The sequence below is a fragment of the Podarcis cretensis genome (assembly GCF_951804945.1).
Source record: "Podarcis cretensis genome assembly, chromosome: 14".
NCBI lineage: Eukaryota > Metazoa > Chordata > Lepidosauria > Squamata > Lacertidae > Podarcis > Podarcis cretensis.
The window spans coordinates 41,795,306-41,810,063 of NC_137183.1; the positions used below are offsets into that span (position 1 = coordinate 41,795,306).

The 14,758-nt window shown below is 43.3% G+C and overlaps 1 protein-coding gene across 2 annotated transcripts in view; it reads left to right on the forward strand.

Annotated features, from left to right (window-relative positions):
• The first annotated feature begins 1,954 nt into the window (after nucleotides 1–1,954).
• The window catches only part of TMC5 (transmembrane channel like 5), a 35,437-nt gene continuing 22,633 nt past the window's right edge, over nucleotides 1,955–14,758 (forward strand). The window contains exons 1-4 of one of the 2 annotated variants that reach the window (XM_079953757.1): nucleotides 1,955–2,826; nucleotides 9,561–9,733; nucleotides 11,705–11,922; nucleotides 12,764–12,871. In XM_079953757.1, the coding sequence (XP_079809883.1) occupies nucleotides 9,657–9,733; nucleotides 11,705–11,922; nucleotides 12,764–12,871 (403 nt within the window). In that variant the 5' untranslated portion in view covers nucleotides 1,955–2,826; nucleotides 9,561–9,656. Of the gene's footprint in view, nucleotides 2,827–9,466; nucleotides 9,734–11,704; nucleotides 11,923–12,763; nucleotides 12,872–14,758 lie in introns of those variants that run through there. The other variant, XM_079953758.1, reaches the window with a different exon arrangement.

Genomic DNA, 14,758 nt, shown 5'->3' on the forward strand with positions numbered 1-14,758 from the left:
TTTCATATATTGTTACTTTTGGGATTGCATTTGTTTATTAATATTAATACTGTCCTGCCTTTCAGCTCTCAGTGCCATACCTCATTTAAATGACAAATTTTCTCAAAGCAGAGTATTTGGTTTCCACCAGCCCATTTTGAGGTAGGCTACACTGAGAAAGTGAGGTCGACTAGTCTAAATGAGGTTTTGAACTCAGGCCATTCTGCTATTTCTGTGGCAGGAATTGGCGTAGTGTTAACTACACCAATGTGGTTAAACACAAGCTACCACAACGCAGCACTGTTCAAACCAGGGTTCTGTGAGCATCCGCAGGAACACATGAAACTGCACTTAAGTGGAATCAAATGCTGTGGTGGATCTAGCTCAATATTGTCGACAAGCTGGTAGCAGTTCTTCAGGGTTTCAGACACAAGCCTTTTTTCCAGTCTAGAGACAGTGGAGGCTGGTCCATTAGGGCAAGTGGGGCACTGCCCCCCTTCCGCCAACCTCAGCCCACCTTCAGCCAAATCCCAGCTGATCTGCCTTCTTACTTACAACCAGTTCAGGAGGTGGCACTGACTGCCAGTTTCCTCTTCCTTAGTCTTAGTTGTGCCTTTCTAGATCTCAGTGGGGCAGGAGTGCCAACTTGAATAAAACATTGTGGGGCCCAGGTAAGCCCCGCCCCGCAAAATTGATCACATGAGGCAGTGCACATAAACCATTTGAATGGGAATGCCCATCAACTTTGTGGGGGCTCGGTCCCTTCAATTATTTTATTGTGGGGGCCGAAGCCCCCAAGACCACTAGGAGTTGGCTCCTATGCAACGGGGCTTACTTCTGAATAGATGTGTCTAGGATTGCACACTTCCTTTTTGAGCCAGCCATCCTGAAGAGCATCCAGCCCAACAGGTGAGATTCTGAGGATTATGGGCTGAGAGTGGGATTTTACTGCTGGTGTGCTCTGGTATAGATGTTTGAATTCCAAAGCTGCAGACCTCTGGTGGATGTAATTGAGAAACATAGGCTACAACCCTGTGCACACTTCCCTGGAAGTAAGCCAATGAACACATTGGCTTGCAGCATTGAATGCTAAGCTTCTGTTTGGTTCGCCGGGACATGAGCTATGGGTTGTATCCAGTATCCATCCTGCTCAGAGTAGTAGAGCCCTCAGAATTGATGGACAAGGTTAGCTTAGGGCCACTAATTTCAGCAGGTCTTCTCTGAGTAGAACTTACCGGTATTTGGTTACAGCCCCCAAAAATGTAGCGATGATCATCAGAAGAATGGCAGATTAAGTTGATGGATTATGCTGAAATGGCTAAAGTGACCGGAAGAATCAGAAATCAAGAAGACCAACATTTTAATAAGGAATGGAGGAAATTTATAACTTATCTTTAAAACCATTGTAAACAGCTAGCATTGTTAGTAGGATTGGAATAACACTTTTATCTTAATGGTGAATTTCGGACATAATGGAGATGTAAAAGATTTGGATTACAGTGGTACCTTGGGTTAAGTATTTAATTCGTTCCGGAGGTCTGTTCTTAATCTGAAACTGTTCTTAACCTGAAGCACCACTTTAACTAATGGGGCCTCCTGCTGCTGCTGCGCTGCCGGAGCACAATTTCTCTTCTCATCCTGAAGCAAAGTTCTTAACCTGAAGCACTGTTTCTGGGTTAGTGGAGTCTGTAACCTGAAGCGTACGTAACCCGAGGTACCACTGTATTGTAAAAGATGCAGGAGGAAATGATTAACAGTAGGACCCACAAAGGGGAGGAGGGGAGTCCAGGAGATTCCTCGGAATCTAGTTTTTATGCTGTATGTTGGAAATGTGATTGTAAAATTTTAATCTGAAAAACCAAATAAATAAATTTAATAATAATAATAATAAACCAATTTGGGTGACTTTAAGAGATTAGACAACTTCATGAAGGATTGGGCTCATCAATGGCTACCAGCCCTAATGGTTATGTTCTGCCTCCACACAGTACACCTCTGAATACTGGTTGCTGTAAATCACAAGAGGGGAAAGTGCTTTTCTGCTCGGATCCTGCTTATGGGCTTCTCATGAGCATGTGGTTGCCCTGCGTGGGAACAGGATACTGCCCTAGACGGACCATTGGGCCTGATCCAGCAGGCCTCTTCTTAGGTGAGTTTTTCGACCACCCAACTGAGGCGTTGGCGTGTGAGAACAAGTACATAGTACAGTATCGACGCAACACAGCAACGTTTCTCTGTGTCTCCTGTGGTTTTATATTGCCTACTCACGTTGAATAGCACAGACCTCGGACAAAGAATTGAATGCGTATAGTTATGCGGAAATGTGAACACGCCAGTGAAAACATGCAACAGGTTAAGCATCAGGCAAAGCACGGGGTGGACGGGTGGACTTTCGTTGCAATTACTGCTAGCAAACCTTCAGCTGAGCTTCGAGGGGGAAATCCCGGGGTTTGGATGCAGGAACGGAGATTGTCCCCCAGAGCTGCTCTAACCTCAGCTGCCCGGACGAGACGTTCCTTTAACGCACCACTTTTGTGTGTTGCGACTGTGCCTTTGCGGGGCAGTGGGTGGGTTGCTGCTGGGGACGAGGGCAGCTTAAGGTGTCGGCACCTGCTGATCTGCCGGGGGGCGGAACCCTTCCCTCTCTCCACCCGCCCCCCCCCCCGCCCCCTTACCTGGGATTCTCTGCCAGTCACTTCCTGAGAAAGCAGCAGCCCAAGAAGAGGACCAGAATGATGACTTGAGCGGAGCTTCCAACATTCTAGCAAAACCTTCCCGCTGGGGGCCGGATCCACTAGCCAGCTGCTGCATCCCTGAGTGGAGAGGAGAGCCGGCTCCTTCCAAGAGGTAAGAAGCCACGACACCATTACTGCTTCCTTGTCTGTTTCAGGACTTATTTCTCTCCCACCTTGTTTATACCGCGTGGGTGGTCTTACAGGAGAACCTCTTTCCCTTCCTGGCGCTTCCCACGGCTCCATGGGCATCCGCAGGGGGCGTGGACGAGGGGGCTCCCTCCCCAGATACTCAGCTTTCAGCTCTTAAAAAGCTTAATTTTCTAGCATTTGTAGAGTCTGAGTTACGAGAAGAAATGTGCAGGCAGCATTCTTTCTTTTCCCCCTTTTGCTGAGAAACTAGCCTACTCTCACCTGTCTGCTATCACTTTGTAGTTTTTAAAAAATCGTCAGGACGCCCATGCAGAGTTTCCTTACTCTTGCACCTCTCTCATTGCCAGGGTCTTCATGTAAAGGGCTGACTTTGTACCAGTGCTAGCACCGAAATACAAAGAGACCTAGAGACCTTAAACACACTCAAACACATTATACAGATAAAAATATAGGTGTCCACAGAGGTGGGAAATGGAGACTGTTGCTTCCTCTGGAAAACCCTAACCCCCAGATTCCCAGGTTTCATTAAAACAAAATAGAGAAAAGGAATAAGTTTCTAGCTTTTGTAAAACCCGAGATCTGATGCAAACTGTTACAAGCATTATTCTTACTGAGAAACTAGCCTGCTTCACACTTTTGGTGTTATACTTTCTCCTTCCTCCATTTTTCCCCCCTGAGGACACCCCCTCTTGTGTGTGTTTGTGTACTGTACGTATTTTGTAGTATTTTGTGTGTGTGTGTTTTATCAGGGAGTTTGGGATATAGAAGCTATCAATTAGGAAGTACAGAAAGAACACAGTGACTGGTTAGATTTTTGAAAGATGTATTTAACTTTAACGTTCCCATCCTAGATGTATTTTTGGGAAGTTGGCCCTATTGAGTTTGATGAGTGTTTGTTAAAGTGGTTTGTAATAGAAAACTCTTCCTGCTTTAAAGAAAATTTCTCAGCTTCCTTTTTGCTCCCAAAGGATCTGTGTAATTTTTATAATCCACCTTTGGACATTTAGTCAATAAGGAAGTGAACAACAGCATAATGATCTGATGGGGGTGGGAATTTTCAGCAAGGCTGATTAGCGAACATTAGTGTCAACAGCTATAAGTATGCCAAGGTCTTTGAAAAGAGCAGGATATGATAATAAAACCACTTAGAGCTTTTATTAAAATAAAGCAGTGTATAAGTGTTGTGAAATAAAATAAAATAGCGTAGCTGTTATCCTTGCTGATGGACAGGTAACTTAAAAAAAAACAGGTTCCAATTTATTTTCTCAGTCTTATAAAATCTTAAAATTTGGTTGCAGCTGAAGAAATTCAAAACTGCATATATAAACACAAGTGCTTGCACATGTAAACTTAGTGCTTGCTTTATTGTAGAAGGAGTTTTATGTAATATGTTATTCTTCCTTATCAGTTAACTGCAATGCTTATGTTAACAGGTGGTGCCCCAAGGCAAATAAAGTATGTCTAGTCCTTGTAGAAATCGATAGGATGTTAATATACCGGTACTTAGCAGCACATGTCCTGTCTCCTTCAGAAGTGCCTGACTGAAATGTGTCATCAAATTGTGACACATCCTCCTCTGTGTGTTATAGTCTAGATTTTGTGTCACTGGAATTTGGCCTTCTGTACAGACGCCCCACCTGCACTATATATTTAAAGCAGTATTGTACCACTTTAAATAGTCATGGCTTCTCCCAAATAATCCTAAAAACTAGTTTGTTGAGGGTGATGAAAGTTGTCAGGAGCTACAATTCCCAGAACGGTTTAACAGTCTAACCCTCTGCCAAGAGAATTCTGGGAATTGTAGCTCTGGGTGGGGAATAGGAGTCTCCTAACAACTCTCAGCAGCCTTAACAAATTGCAGTTCCCAGGATTATTTGGGGGAACCTATGACTGTTTAAAGTGGAGTGATACTGCTTTAAATGTATAGTGCAGATGAGGCCTAATGTAAGAGTATATGGACGTGGGTGGCGCTGTGGTCTAAACCACTGAGTCTCTTGGGTTTGCTGATTGGAAGGTCGGCAGTTCGAATCCCCACAAGGGGGTGAGCTCCCGTTGCTCTGTCTCAGCTCCTGCCAACCTAGCAGTTCGAAAGCACGCCAGTGCAAGTAGCACTGGCAGGAAGGTAAACGTTTCTGTGTGCTCTGGCACTCATCACGGTCATCCGTATGCCAGTAGTGGTTTAGTCATGCTGGCTACATGAACCGGAAAACTGTCTGTGGACAAACGTCAGCTCCCTCGGCCTGAAAGCGAGATGAGCACCACAACCCCATAGTCGCCTTTGACTGGACTTAACCGTCCAGGCGTCCTTTACCTTTTACCTTAATGTAAGAGTCACATCTGTTGCTCCACTTACTTTTCCATCTTCCTCCATCTATATTTTGTCTCTGACCACACCCACCACTTCAGTGTGACCCCAAGAAAGATGCTCATGAGGGAATGTGGCTCTCAGGCTGAAGAAAAACTTCCCTGTACCTGGGGTACAGGATTGCAATTTGCAACTTTGTCTGCTGCATTCATCTTGGACCTCCAGCCTTGGGAGATGGGAAATTCAAGTATCTGCCTAAGCCCACCCCCAGCAGGATCCCCACAACCATAATCTTCTCACTGTTTAAAGCAGATTTAAAGAACATGACTTCCCCCAAAGAATCCTGGCAACTGTAGTTTGCTAAGGGTGCTGGGTATTGCGTCTCTATGAGGGGTGAACTCCAGTTCCCATAATTCTTTTTTGGGTGGAAGCCATATGCTTTAAAAGTGCTTTAAATGTACAGTGGGGATATGAGCTGGCTGCTATTCATGGTAGCTAGCTCAAGTGGATGGGCTTGTAGATTGGGATAAAGACTGCTCCGAAGGTTGTGGGGAGTCCTTGGAAAGCCTGGCTCCCACCACATGTCTGCTCTAATCAGCATGAGCATCATGCTCTCAGGAATCAAGGTGCGCAGAACAGGATCTGAACTCAGGTGAGCTCTCCTTACCTTATGGGCAGTTTCCACACCTGGCTGCCAACCTACCCACTTAGAAACTTCGGAAGATGTCTTATGGTGCCCAGTGGTAGGGCTGGCTCTGTACTTCTATGAGGATTAACCTTCAGCCTCAGTTTTCCTTCCATCTAGAAGCCTACCTTAACTGTATTTTTATGGGGAAGAACATGATAAAGGCTGTGAACCATATTATTTCACAACTGTCCTTCTGAAAACAGCACCCCTTGGCTCTGCACTACTTGCCAAACTCAGGATACTTCTTTAGCGTTAGTGGAACATTTTTATTTGCCCCATAGTAGCAGAAACCTAGAAGGTAGTCTGTGGAGAAAAAGCATATTTCTCTGTAAATCAAGGTGTGGTTACTAATATCTCTATCTCTCGCTGTGTATATGATATATCTTTAAAGCACATTTCCCACCTCTAGGAATGCTAGGCAATGTAGTTTGTTAAGTGTTGCTGGGAATTGTAACTCTATGAGGGGTAGACTACAGCAACCAGAATTTTTGGAGGGGGGGAAATGTGCTTCGAATATATGCAGCCTGCCTGTTTGCTGAGGGCCAAATCAATTTCTGGAAGGGGGGTGGGCACGTGATGGTGGGGGTGCAGTTGTGTGGAAGAAGGCAGTCAAAAGTGGGTGGGCAATGGATGTAAATTTAGGCTAAGATGTGTGGCGTGGAGAGAGTCCAAACGACCAAAGAGAGAAGGCAGCCTGTGGTTCAGCCTTCCTGATCTATCTTAATGGGAAATAGTTTTCTAAAAAGATATCATGGTTGCAGAGATTGCTAATGCAATTGCTGTGCTCTTTAAAAGCAAACAAAGATTCCATATATTTTAATTTCCTCTCCTTCCTGCTCCAAATGAACTTGGTCGGTGAAGTTCTTGAAAGCGATACATCTCATTAAATTATAACCTGGAACTGGTAGCAAACACAGTATTCAGTTCGATGTAACCTGAGAAGCAAAAGAGCCTCACTGATGGCTCAGGCTATTACTTTGAGGTTGCGGTTTCTCGCTGCTCAAGTTGGTTGAGAACATCCTGAAAACAATAAAGTGAATGAGCTAAAATAAATAAATACCCAGAGCCAGTGAAGCTACAAGTCTATAGCAGGGACAAGGAAGAACGACCTTAAATGAGTCCAGAGAAATATACCTTGCCCCTTCTGTGCCCCCCCCTTTCTTTTCTGGCGCAGCCATTGCCCTCCTTTCCCTCACAGAGCTTCCCAGAGAACTCTGGGAATTGTCACTGTAGGGTGACAATGGGGTCTCTCCCAACAATTCTCAGCACCTTTAGCAAACTGTAGCTCTTAGGATTTTTTTTTTGGGGGGGGGGGGAGTGGTGGCTCTTTAAGGTGGTGTGATACTGCTTCAAATGTATGGGGCAGGTAGGATATATAGGAGGGGAGGGAACATTGCAAAGGGACTCCTTGATCCTGGAGCTTGTCCTGTTTGTTTTGACCTCAGTGATTAAATCACTTAATAATAGCATGATGTGCTAAGGTGGCATACCGACTGAGGGCAAAATGACACACTTTATTTAACTATAAGATTGAATTTGACAAGTACACATATACACACATATGTCAAATTCAATGAATGCCTAGACTAGAATGAAGATATGGTTTTATTTGTAGATGTATGCTCCCCCCTTTTTTCTTTTTTTTCTTTTTCCCTTTTTGTGTTTTGTTTTTCTTTCTTGTTTGTATAGTTTTATTTTGGATTCAATGTTTGTAATTTTTGTTGTAATGTTGCATTGAAAATAAAATTTATATTATAATTTTTTAAAAAAAAGTAGCTGGAGAGAGCAGAATCAAGGCTGTGTGTGTGTGAGAGAGAGAAAAACTATTCCTTTCTGTATTACACAAATTAGTTTTGTAGAAGCATAAACACTTTCCTTCAGGATTCTGGGAAGAAAAAGAGTTTTGCTGATGGTGTTGGTATCGTGTTGGTATCGAAGTCCGAGTAAAAGAATGTATTAACTTATTTGCCATGTTTTATATTGCCACCTGGAACTTTTGCTGACAGCAAGTTCCTGATGACCCGATAGAGAGGGTAGGCTGCTTATGTTCAAGTAAAATGGCTGACCTTTGTCTTGAGGACCATGAAAGCATTTCTACCTTTCCTGGTCTCGCTGAACAAATGCCAAAGGATTGCTAACTCTTTTAGCACTCAGTATTTCCTTGTGGTTTCTAAGTGACGTAGTGGATATTTGAAGATGGGATTTGTGTTTGGTTTTTTGGCAAGCTTAAACATGTCATCTCATAGGAATAACATAAAAAGGCCAGAACAGGTTAATCCTAACCTGAAGACAAAAACACAGTTTAGAAGAAAGAATTGTGGCTTTCCTATTGAGGCCCAGTGCTGTTAGACGGAATTTGTCCCCAGACTGAAAGATACATTTTTAAGTATTGTAAGAAAAAAAAATGGGGCTGGGGGGGTCAACAATAAAAATACAAAACAATCCACAATTCAACCAGTTCATAAACCAAAGTATTAGCATAAATATAAAGACCGTAATCCTTAACCCAAAGTTTAAAACTGAGATTTCAGGCTCTGTTATCAGCACTTAACCACAGCTAATGTTAGTGCTTATGTAATTTGATCTTTAGTTAAGCTGGGTGAGACATACTCTCCAATGTTTCTCCAGTGAAAATAGGGGTGTCCCATTCCACAGTAGTGATAATATTAATAATTTTATTCTTTGTACCCCACCCATCTGACTGGATTGCCCCAGCCATTCTGGGCGGCTTCCGACATACATAAAAACGTAAGAAACCATTAAACATTTGTTTTTAAAACTTCCCTATACAGGGCTGTCTTCAGATGTCTTCTAAAGGTTGTCTAGTTACTTATCTCCTTGGCTTGTGGGTTACATAACTCCATACCCTTCAACATTTCTCTGATGAAAATAGGGACATATAAGGAAAAGCAGGATTAAATCAGAAACTGATTAACTGATTAAATCAGAGATGGCTTCTGTAAATATGAGACTGTCCCTGGAATATAGGGACACTTGGAGGGTCTGGATTCTCATGAGAAAGTATGCAATCCCTTCACCTGTTCCCAATCTCATAACCATGGTTCATTGATATAGTACATCCACACCGGAATGTAGTATTCAGCATATAACATACTGTTGTGGTTTCCCGCCACCATCATCCCAAAATTCTACAGCTCAAGGACACCCAATGAGTTGAATTCAGGTAGATTTGGGGTGGATGAATGGAGCTATCTTTCACACAGTCTTTAGTGGGTTATATCCAACATAGAGTATAGCCACTGAAATTCATGGACCGCAGTAAGTAATGTCCATGAATTATAGCACATTGAGTCAGGCTAACACTGGGTATAACCCTATGCATTTGTGACATTCATTGTTAGAAGAAGACATGCTGGCTTCTGAGTTTGATGGCTTTAAAAGGAAAGGAAAGAAACTCAAAGAGGACAAGGGTATCAGTGGCTACTAGTTGTGATCGCTCTGTGTAACTCTTATGTTAGGGATAGGGGACCTGGAACCCTCTAGCAAAGTAAAACATGCCCAGTTCAACTCCTCATAGGACTTCTGAGAAGGTATGTGATTTTTAACTGAGAAAACTCTGTGTGTGGCGGGGGGGGGGGGGGAAGAGAGATTGAGAGAGAGTTAAAGTTAAAGAGTTAAACAAGAGGGTGTGAGTGTGAAGGATTGGCTGGAACGTATTTTAATTTAATTTCTTTTAAAATAGATTCGGGATGAAACTTCGCCCAATAAAAAACTGAAAACAGTCCACCAAGTTGATTTCTAAACATCTTTCATACGAAGGCAAAGATTTGGATGCATCATGTCTTTCCACTACAATAATGAAGCCTTTGAAAACCCAGACTATCACCACTCTGAAACGCTAGAGATTGACAGAATGTAAGTCTGAAGTACTGTATAGCATATGAAAGACTAAGCGGTTGCTATTGTTGAATTAACAAAGCAAATAATGATGCATGTTCCTAGAATAAACCTAGCTACTCATTCTGTGAATTGATATCTAGATTATTTATTACAAGTAAAAGTATTTCTGTTCAGGGTGGCAGCAAAACACACCCTTCTCCAGTAAGCCATTTCATTTACTCAGACTTCTGTTTTTGTTTCCTGATTGGCAGCATTCTGTTACTGAATGTTTAGTCCTCATGGGTACCAAAGTTTCTTTTGTAACACAGGCAGAATCTAAAGAGAAAAGAAATCCAGATAATAATACCTCACTGAGAAAAATGAACGAAAACAGTATATAATTTGAGAAGAGAGGACCAGAGACCTGTAGTCCCTGCCTTCTACATAGCAGGGAAACCTTGAACCAAACATACAGAGGAAAACTCCTTCACAACTACACAGCCAATTGGAGCATGTATTGCCACTGCATTTCAGACTTATTAGGATATGCATTTCTGGTCTCTCAGAGGAGACCTCTACTAATTGCACAGAAGACACAATATCACCAGTGTCGCAGACACCAACATTTTACATATGCAACATACATTCAAAATAAGATTCACATTCTCATTAAAAGAGCTGGGGAACTTTTGGCGCTCCAAATGTTATTGGGTTCGAATCCCATCAGCCATCACCATTGACCTTGCTAGCTGGGGGCCAAAGGTTCCCCAAGCCTTTTTCAGGTCATGCTCAAAGATGGCTACTCTTAGGTGGTTATATGGAGGGAAAAGGCTATCAGTGGGAACTAGTCATGTGGGCTATATGCTACCTCTAAGATCAGAGAGGGCATGCCTCGCACTATCACTTGCTGGAGATTGTGAGGAGGAGAATTTGTGTCCTTCTAGTTGACATTTCAGGGACGCAGGTGGCGCTGTGGGTTAAACCACAGAGCCTAGGACTTGCCGATCAGAAGGTCAGCGGTTCGAATCCCTGCGACGGGGTGAGCTCCCGTTGCTTGGTCCCTGCTCCTGCCAACCTAGCAGTTCGAAAGGACGTCAAAGTTCAAGTAGATAAATAGGTACTGCTCCGGCGGGAAGGTAAACGGCCTTTACGGGCGCTGCTCTGGTTCTCCAGAAGCGGCTTAGTCATGCTGGCCACATGACCCGGAAGCTGTACGCCGGCTCCCTCAGCCAATAAAGTGAGATGAGCGCCGCAACCCCAGAGTCGGTTACGACTGGACCTAATGGTCAGGGGTCCCTTTACCTTACCTAGTTGACGTTCCAGAAGTATCTGAATAGCCATTGTGAGATACAGGAAGTTGAACTACATAGTCCTGGGGCCACCAGTGTGGCGCCCATGGGCAAATGGCGCCCTTGAGAACTGCCTCTAATCATGAAGCCTTTGAATCATTGCCCCTACAAACGCACACTCCCTTTCATCCTGAGATAGTGAGAGGGTGGTTAGCTTTACAGACCTGTAGTCAGATCCATCAGGGTTCTTCTGACATTTTTAGGCCTTTCTAAGCAATGCCTGAGGGACGCAGGTGGCGCTGTGGGTTAAAGCCTCAGCGCCTAGGACTTGCCGATCGAAAGGTCGGCGGTTCGAATCCCTGCGGCGGGGTGCGCTCCCGCTGCTCGGTCCCAGCGCCTGCCAACCTAGCAGTTCGAAAGCACCTCTGGGTGCAAGTAGATAAATAGGGACCGCTTACCAGCGGGAAGGTAAACGGCGTTTCCGTGTGCGACTCTGGCTCGCCAGAGCAGCGATGTCACGCTGGCCACGTGACCCGGAAGTGTCTCCGGACAGCGCTGGCCCCTGGCTTCTTAAGTGAGATGGGCGCACAACCCCAGAGTCTGTCAAGACTGGCCCGTACGGGCAGGGGTACCTTTACCTTTACCTTTAAGCAATGCCTATATTTCACTTCCTTCCAGGTAGCTGCTTACTGCCCCCCCCTCTTTATTTTTCACACAGAAGACCCTCTCAGAGGAGCACTTCTTTTCGTTTTAATCCTTACGGCGCCTCTCCCTACGAATCCGATGTTGATTATGACAACGCTGAAGAACGAGGACGGAGCTCGTTTGTGCTGATGCCTATGAGCTCGATGCAGACTCCATCTGATGATGATGAATACAGACGGACAGATTTTGTGCCCGAGATGTCCAGTGCAAATCCATATGGAAACTCTCATGGTGTGTCATTGCATTTTATGTTTGCAAGTTGTAACGGAATAATGCAGAACATTTTGAGGTTACTGTAATGGAAAAATGCAAGTGGGAACCGCAAGAAAAGGATTCCACATGAAATGTTGATGTTTTAAAGACCCCAGCCGCTCCTTTCCATCATACATCTTTCCTAGTTCTCCATCCCTCCAAAAACAGTCAGCCTTTTGTAGGCATTCAGTGCATACTGAACTGTTTTGGGTGTCTTCCTCCACATCAAATTTAGGATTTATTTGTGCAAAATCCTTGAAGCCTGTTGAAATTTCATCCGTGTGTGGCTGGTGCAATTTTGGGCTAAATGACAACAGCCCTCTAAAACTTGTGTGTCAGAAATGCAGGGAATACTGTAATATATCTAATACTTTGATTGTGTAAGTATCTGCACAGCTGCCGGCGGGACTAGGGATGCCTGGCTGTGAGTTACTATTTTGGCTTCGGCAGAATTCTAGGCTCCCCCCCCCCACTAATAAAAAGGACACATGATGGAAAAACTGGGGTAAAATCTCTGAATATATGCAATTTTATTTTTGGTGAAATTGGAAAAGGTGGGTCTGTGTGTGCATGCGCAAACAGCTTGTGAATTCGGTTGTGCCCTGGCTGTCACTTGGGTTTGGGCTGTACTGTGTCAGAGTGGAGGCGGGGCATATATGTGATTGAATGCTCTTCCATGCAAAAATGTACAAAATCTCTAGACCCAGAAAACTAGTGCTACAGGGTCCTCGCTTTCCCCCTGGATTTGTGTGTGTGTGTGTGTGTGTACTACAAGAAGAGATGCAACCTGCTTCTGTACTTTTCTTTTTTTTTTCATTAGTTAATCCTTCATTTGAGTATGAACCAGAATTAATACAGAGGTCGCCTACTGCTAATAATCTTCTGAATGATCCTTATTCACATAGACTGGGTGATATGCCTGATGGAGGTAAGGTTTATGGGATATAATGGCATTGTTGAAACTTTTAAGTTTTGATATCAAAAATTATTCAGAGTAGGTTTCACAGCTGATTTGAATTTTAAATACTGTGTAAGAAAATTTACTGAATAGGCAAATATCATTTGATTATGAAAAGTTTTTTGAAGTATATTCTAAAGGATATAGAGACCATGCATCCTGGTGTTTGTTTGTTTGTTTGTTTCCTTTACCTTTAGGTTCTAGGGCAGGTTACAGAATTAAAACACACTATTAAAAACTATTAAAAACAGCTTACAATTATAAAAACGTACACTTCAGTTGTCAAAAGCCAGGGGGAAAACATGTGTCTTCAACATTCTCCAGAAGCTGTATAATGAAGGTGCCAGACACACTTCTGTGGAAGGTAGTTCTACAACTTGGGGGCCACCACAGTGAATGCCCTGTCCTGTCACCCTCCTCGAGCCTCTGAGGGCAGACGAACTAACTGCACGAGGGTCCCCTGTGCCGATCTCAGTACCCAAGAGGGTCTGTGAGGAAGGAGGTGGTCTTTCAGATATATGGGACCGGAGTCATTCTCCACAGTGTGATTTTTCTTCCTCAGAGTGAGTTGTCCTACCTCAGCATAAAACAAGAAATGCAATTGTGAGTGATGTCTTTAAACTCTCTGGCTTGGGCTGTTTGGGCTCGGTGGCGGTTTTTGCGTCATGATTTTTGAAATATGGCAGCCCTATGTTAGGGATGGGGATGAAATTCTTTCCAAGCTAAGATCTGCCATTTCCCTTCAAAGTAGTAATGTCCTTCATTCATGAGAGACAAAGATCAAGCTATTTTGTTCTTCATAACAGAACAAAAGATCCTCTTTTCTTATTGAAACCTCCTATTTCTGGGTGGTGAAATCGATTCCCCAAAGAACCAGCTGAATAATAAACATGTAAATATTGAGAATCCAGGCAGCACATTGGACACAAAGCATTCTGGCCCAATTACTGTAAGTGGTTGCAGGAGAAATTTGTTTGGGGCAAAAATACTTCAGCCACCACAAATTTCTTAAGTTCAAACATGGAGACTGTTGAAGACCTGGAAAAGGTTTACCTAAAAACAGATGCTTCAGACGTTCCACCTCCACTTAGGCCAGGAATAATATTTAAAATCATTTGCCAAAGGAAGATTGCAGTGAATAAATGCCATGTTGTTCCCAGACCATTAGAGACCAATTAATTGCATCTTCTGGCTCTGAAGTGGAAGGTATAAGTACCCATGGTATTCAGATTCTGCTGCTCTCAAATTTTGAAGTGTATGCACATAACTGAATATAGCAGGTAAACACAATCCCGTGGCTTAATTGATGGGGGTGCATTGGCTGCCCATATGCTGGCAGGTTCAAATTTCCTAACAGCAGAACTGTTTGGTTCAACAAAGCTTGCTTAAGGAAATCCCAGTGGCTTTTGGCATTTAATGACACTGGTCTTCATACTCCAGCACTGGTATGGGATACCTTCAAGGCTGTGGTTTGGGGTACTCTTATCAGTAACACAGTACACTGAAACAAGAGAGTAAAGTCCTTTGTCTACCATTAGTTGTAGACATTTAGGAACAGGATAACATAAAATTGCATCTAGTAAATGTGCTTACTGACGGGAAAATAAAACAGCTTTACTCACTAAATATCCCCAAAATTGTGACCATTCAATATCTTAAACAATCCTATTATGAACTTGGTAATGAAAACTCAAGGGTTTTAGCTAACCAGTTATGGAAAAGGAAAAGAATCAGTTTAATTTTTTTAAAGTGGGAAACTGTGAAATAACATATAAGAAAATTTCTTAACAGCTTATATAAGTGATCTTATATAACCTAGTTAGGCTCTCATACACCTTACCTCTCCCCACAGTAGAC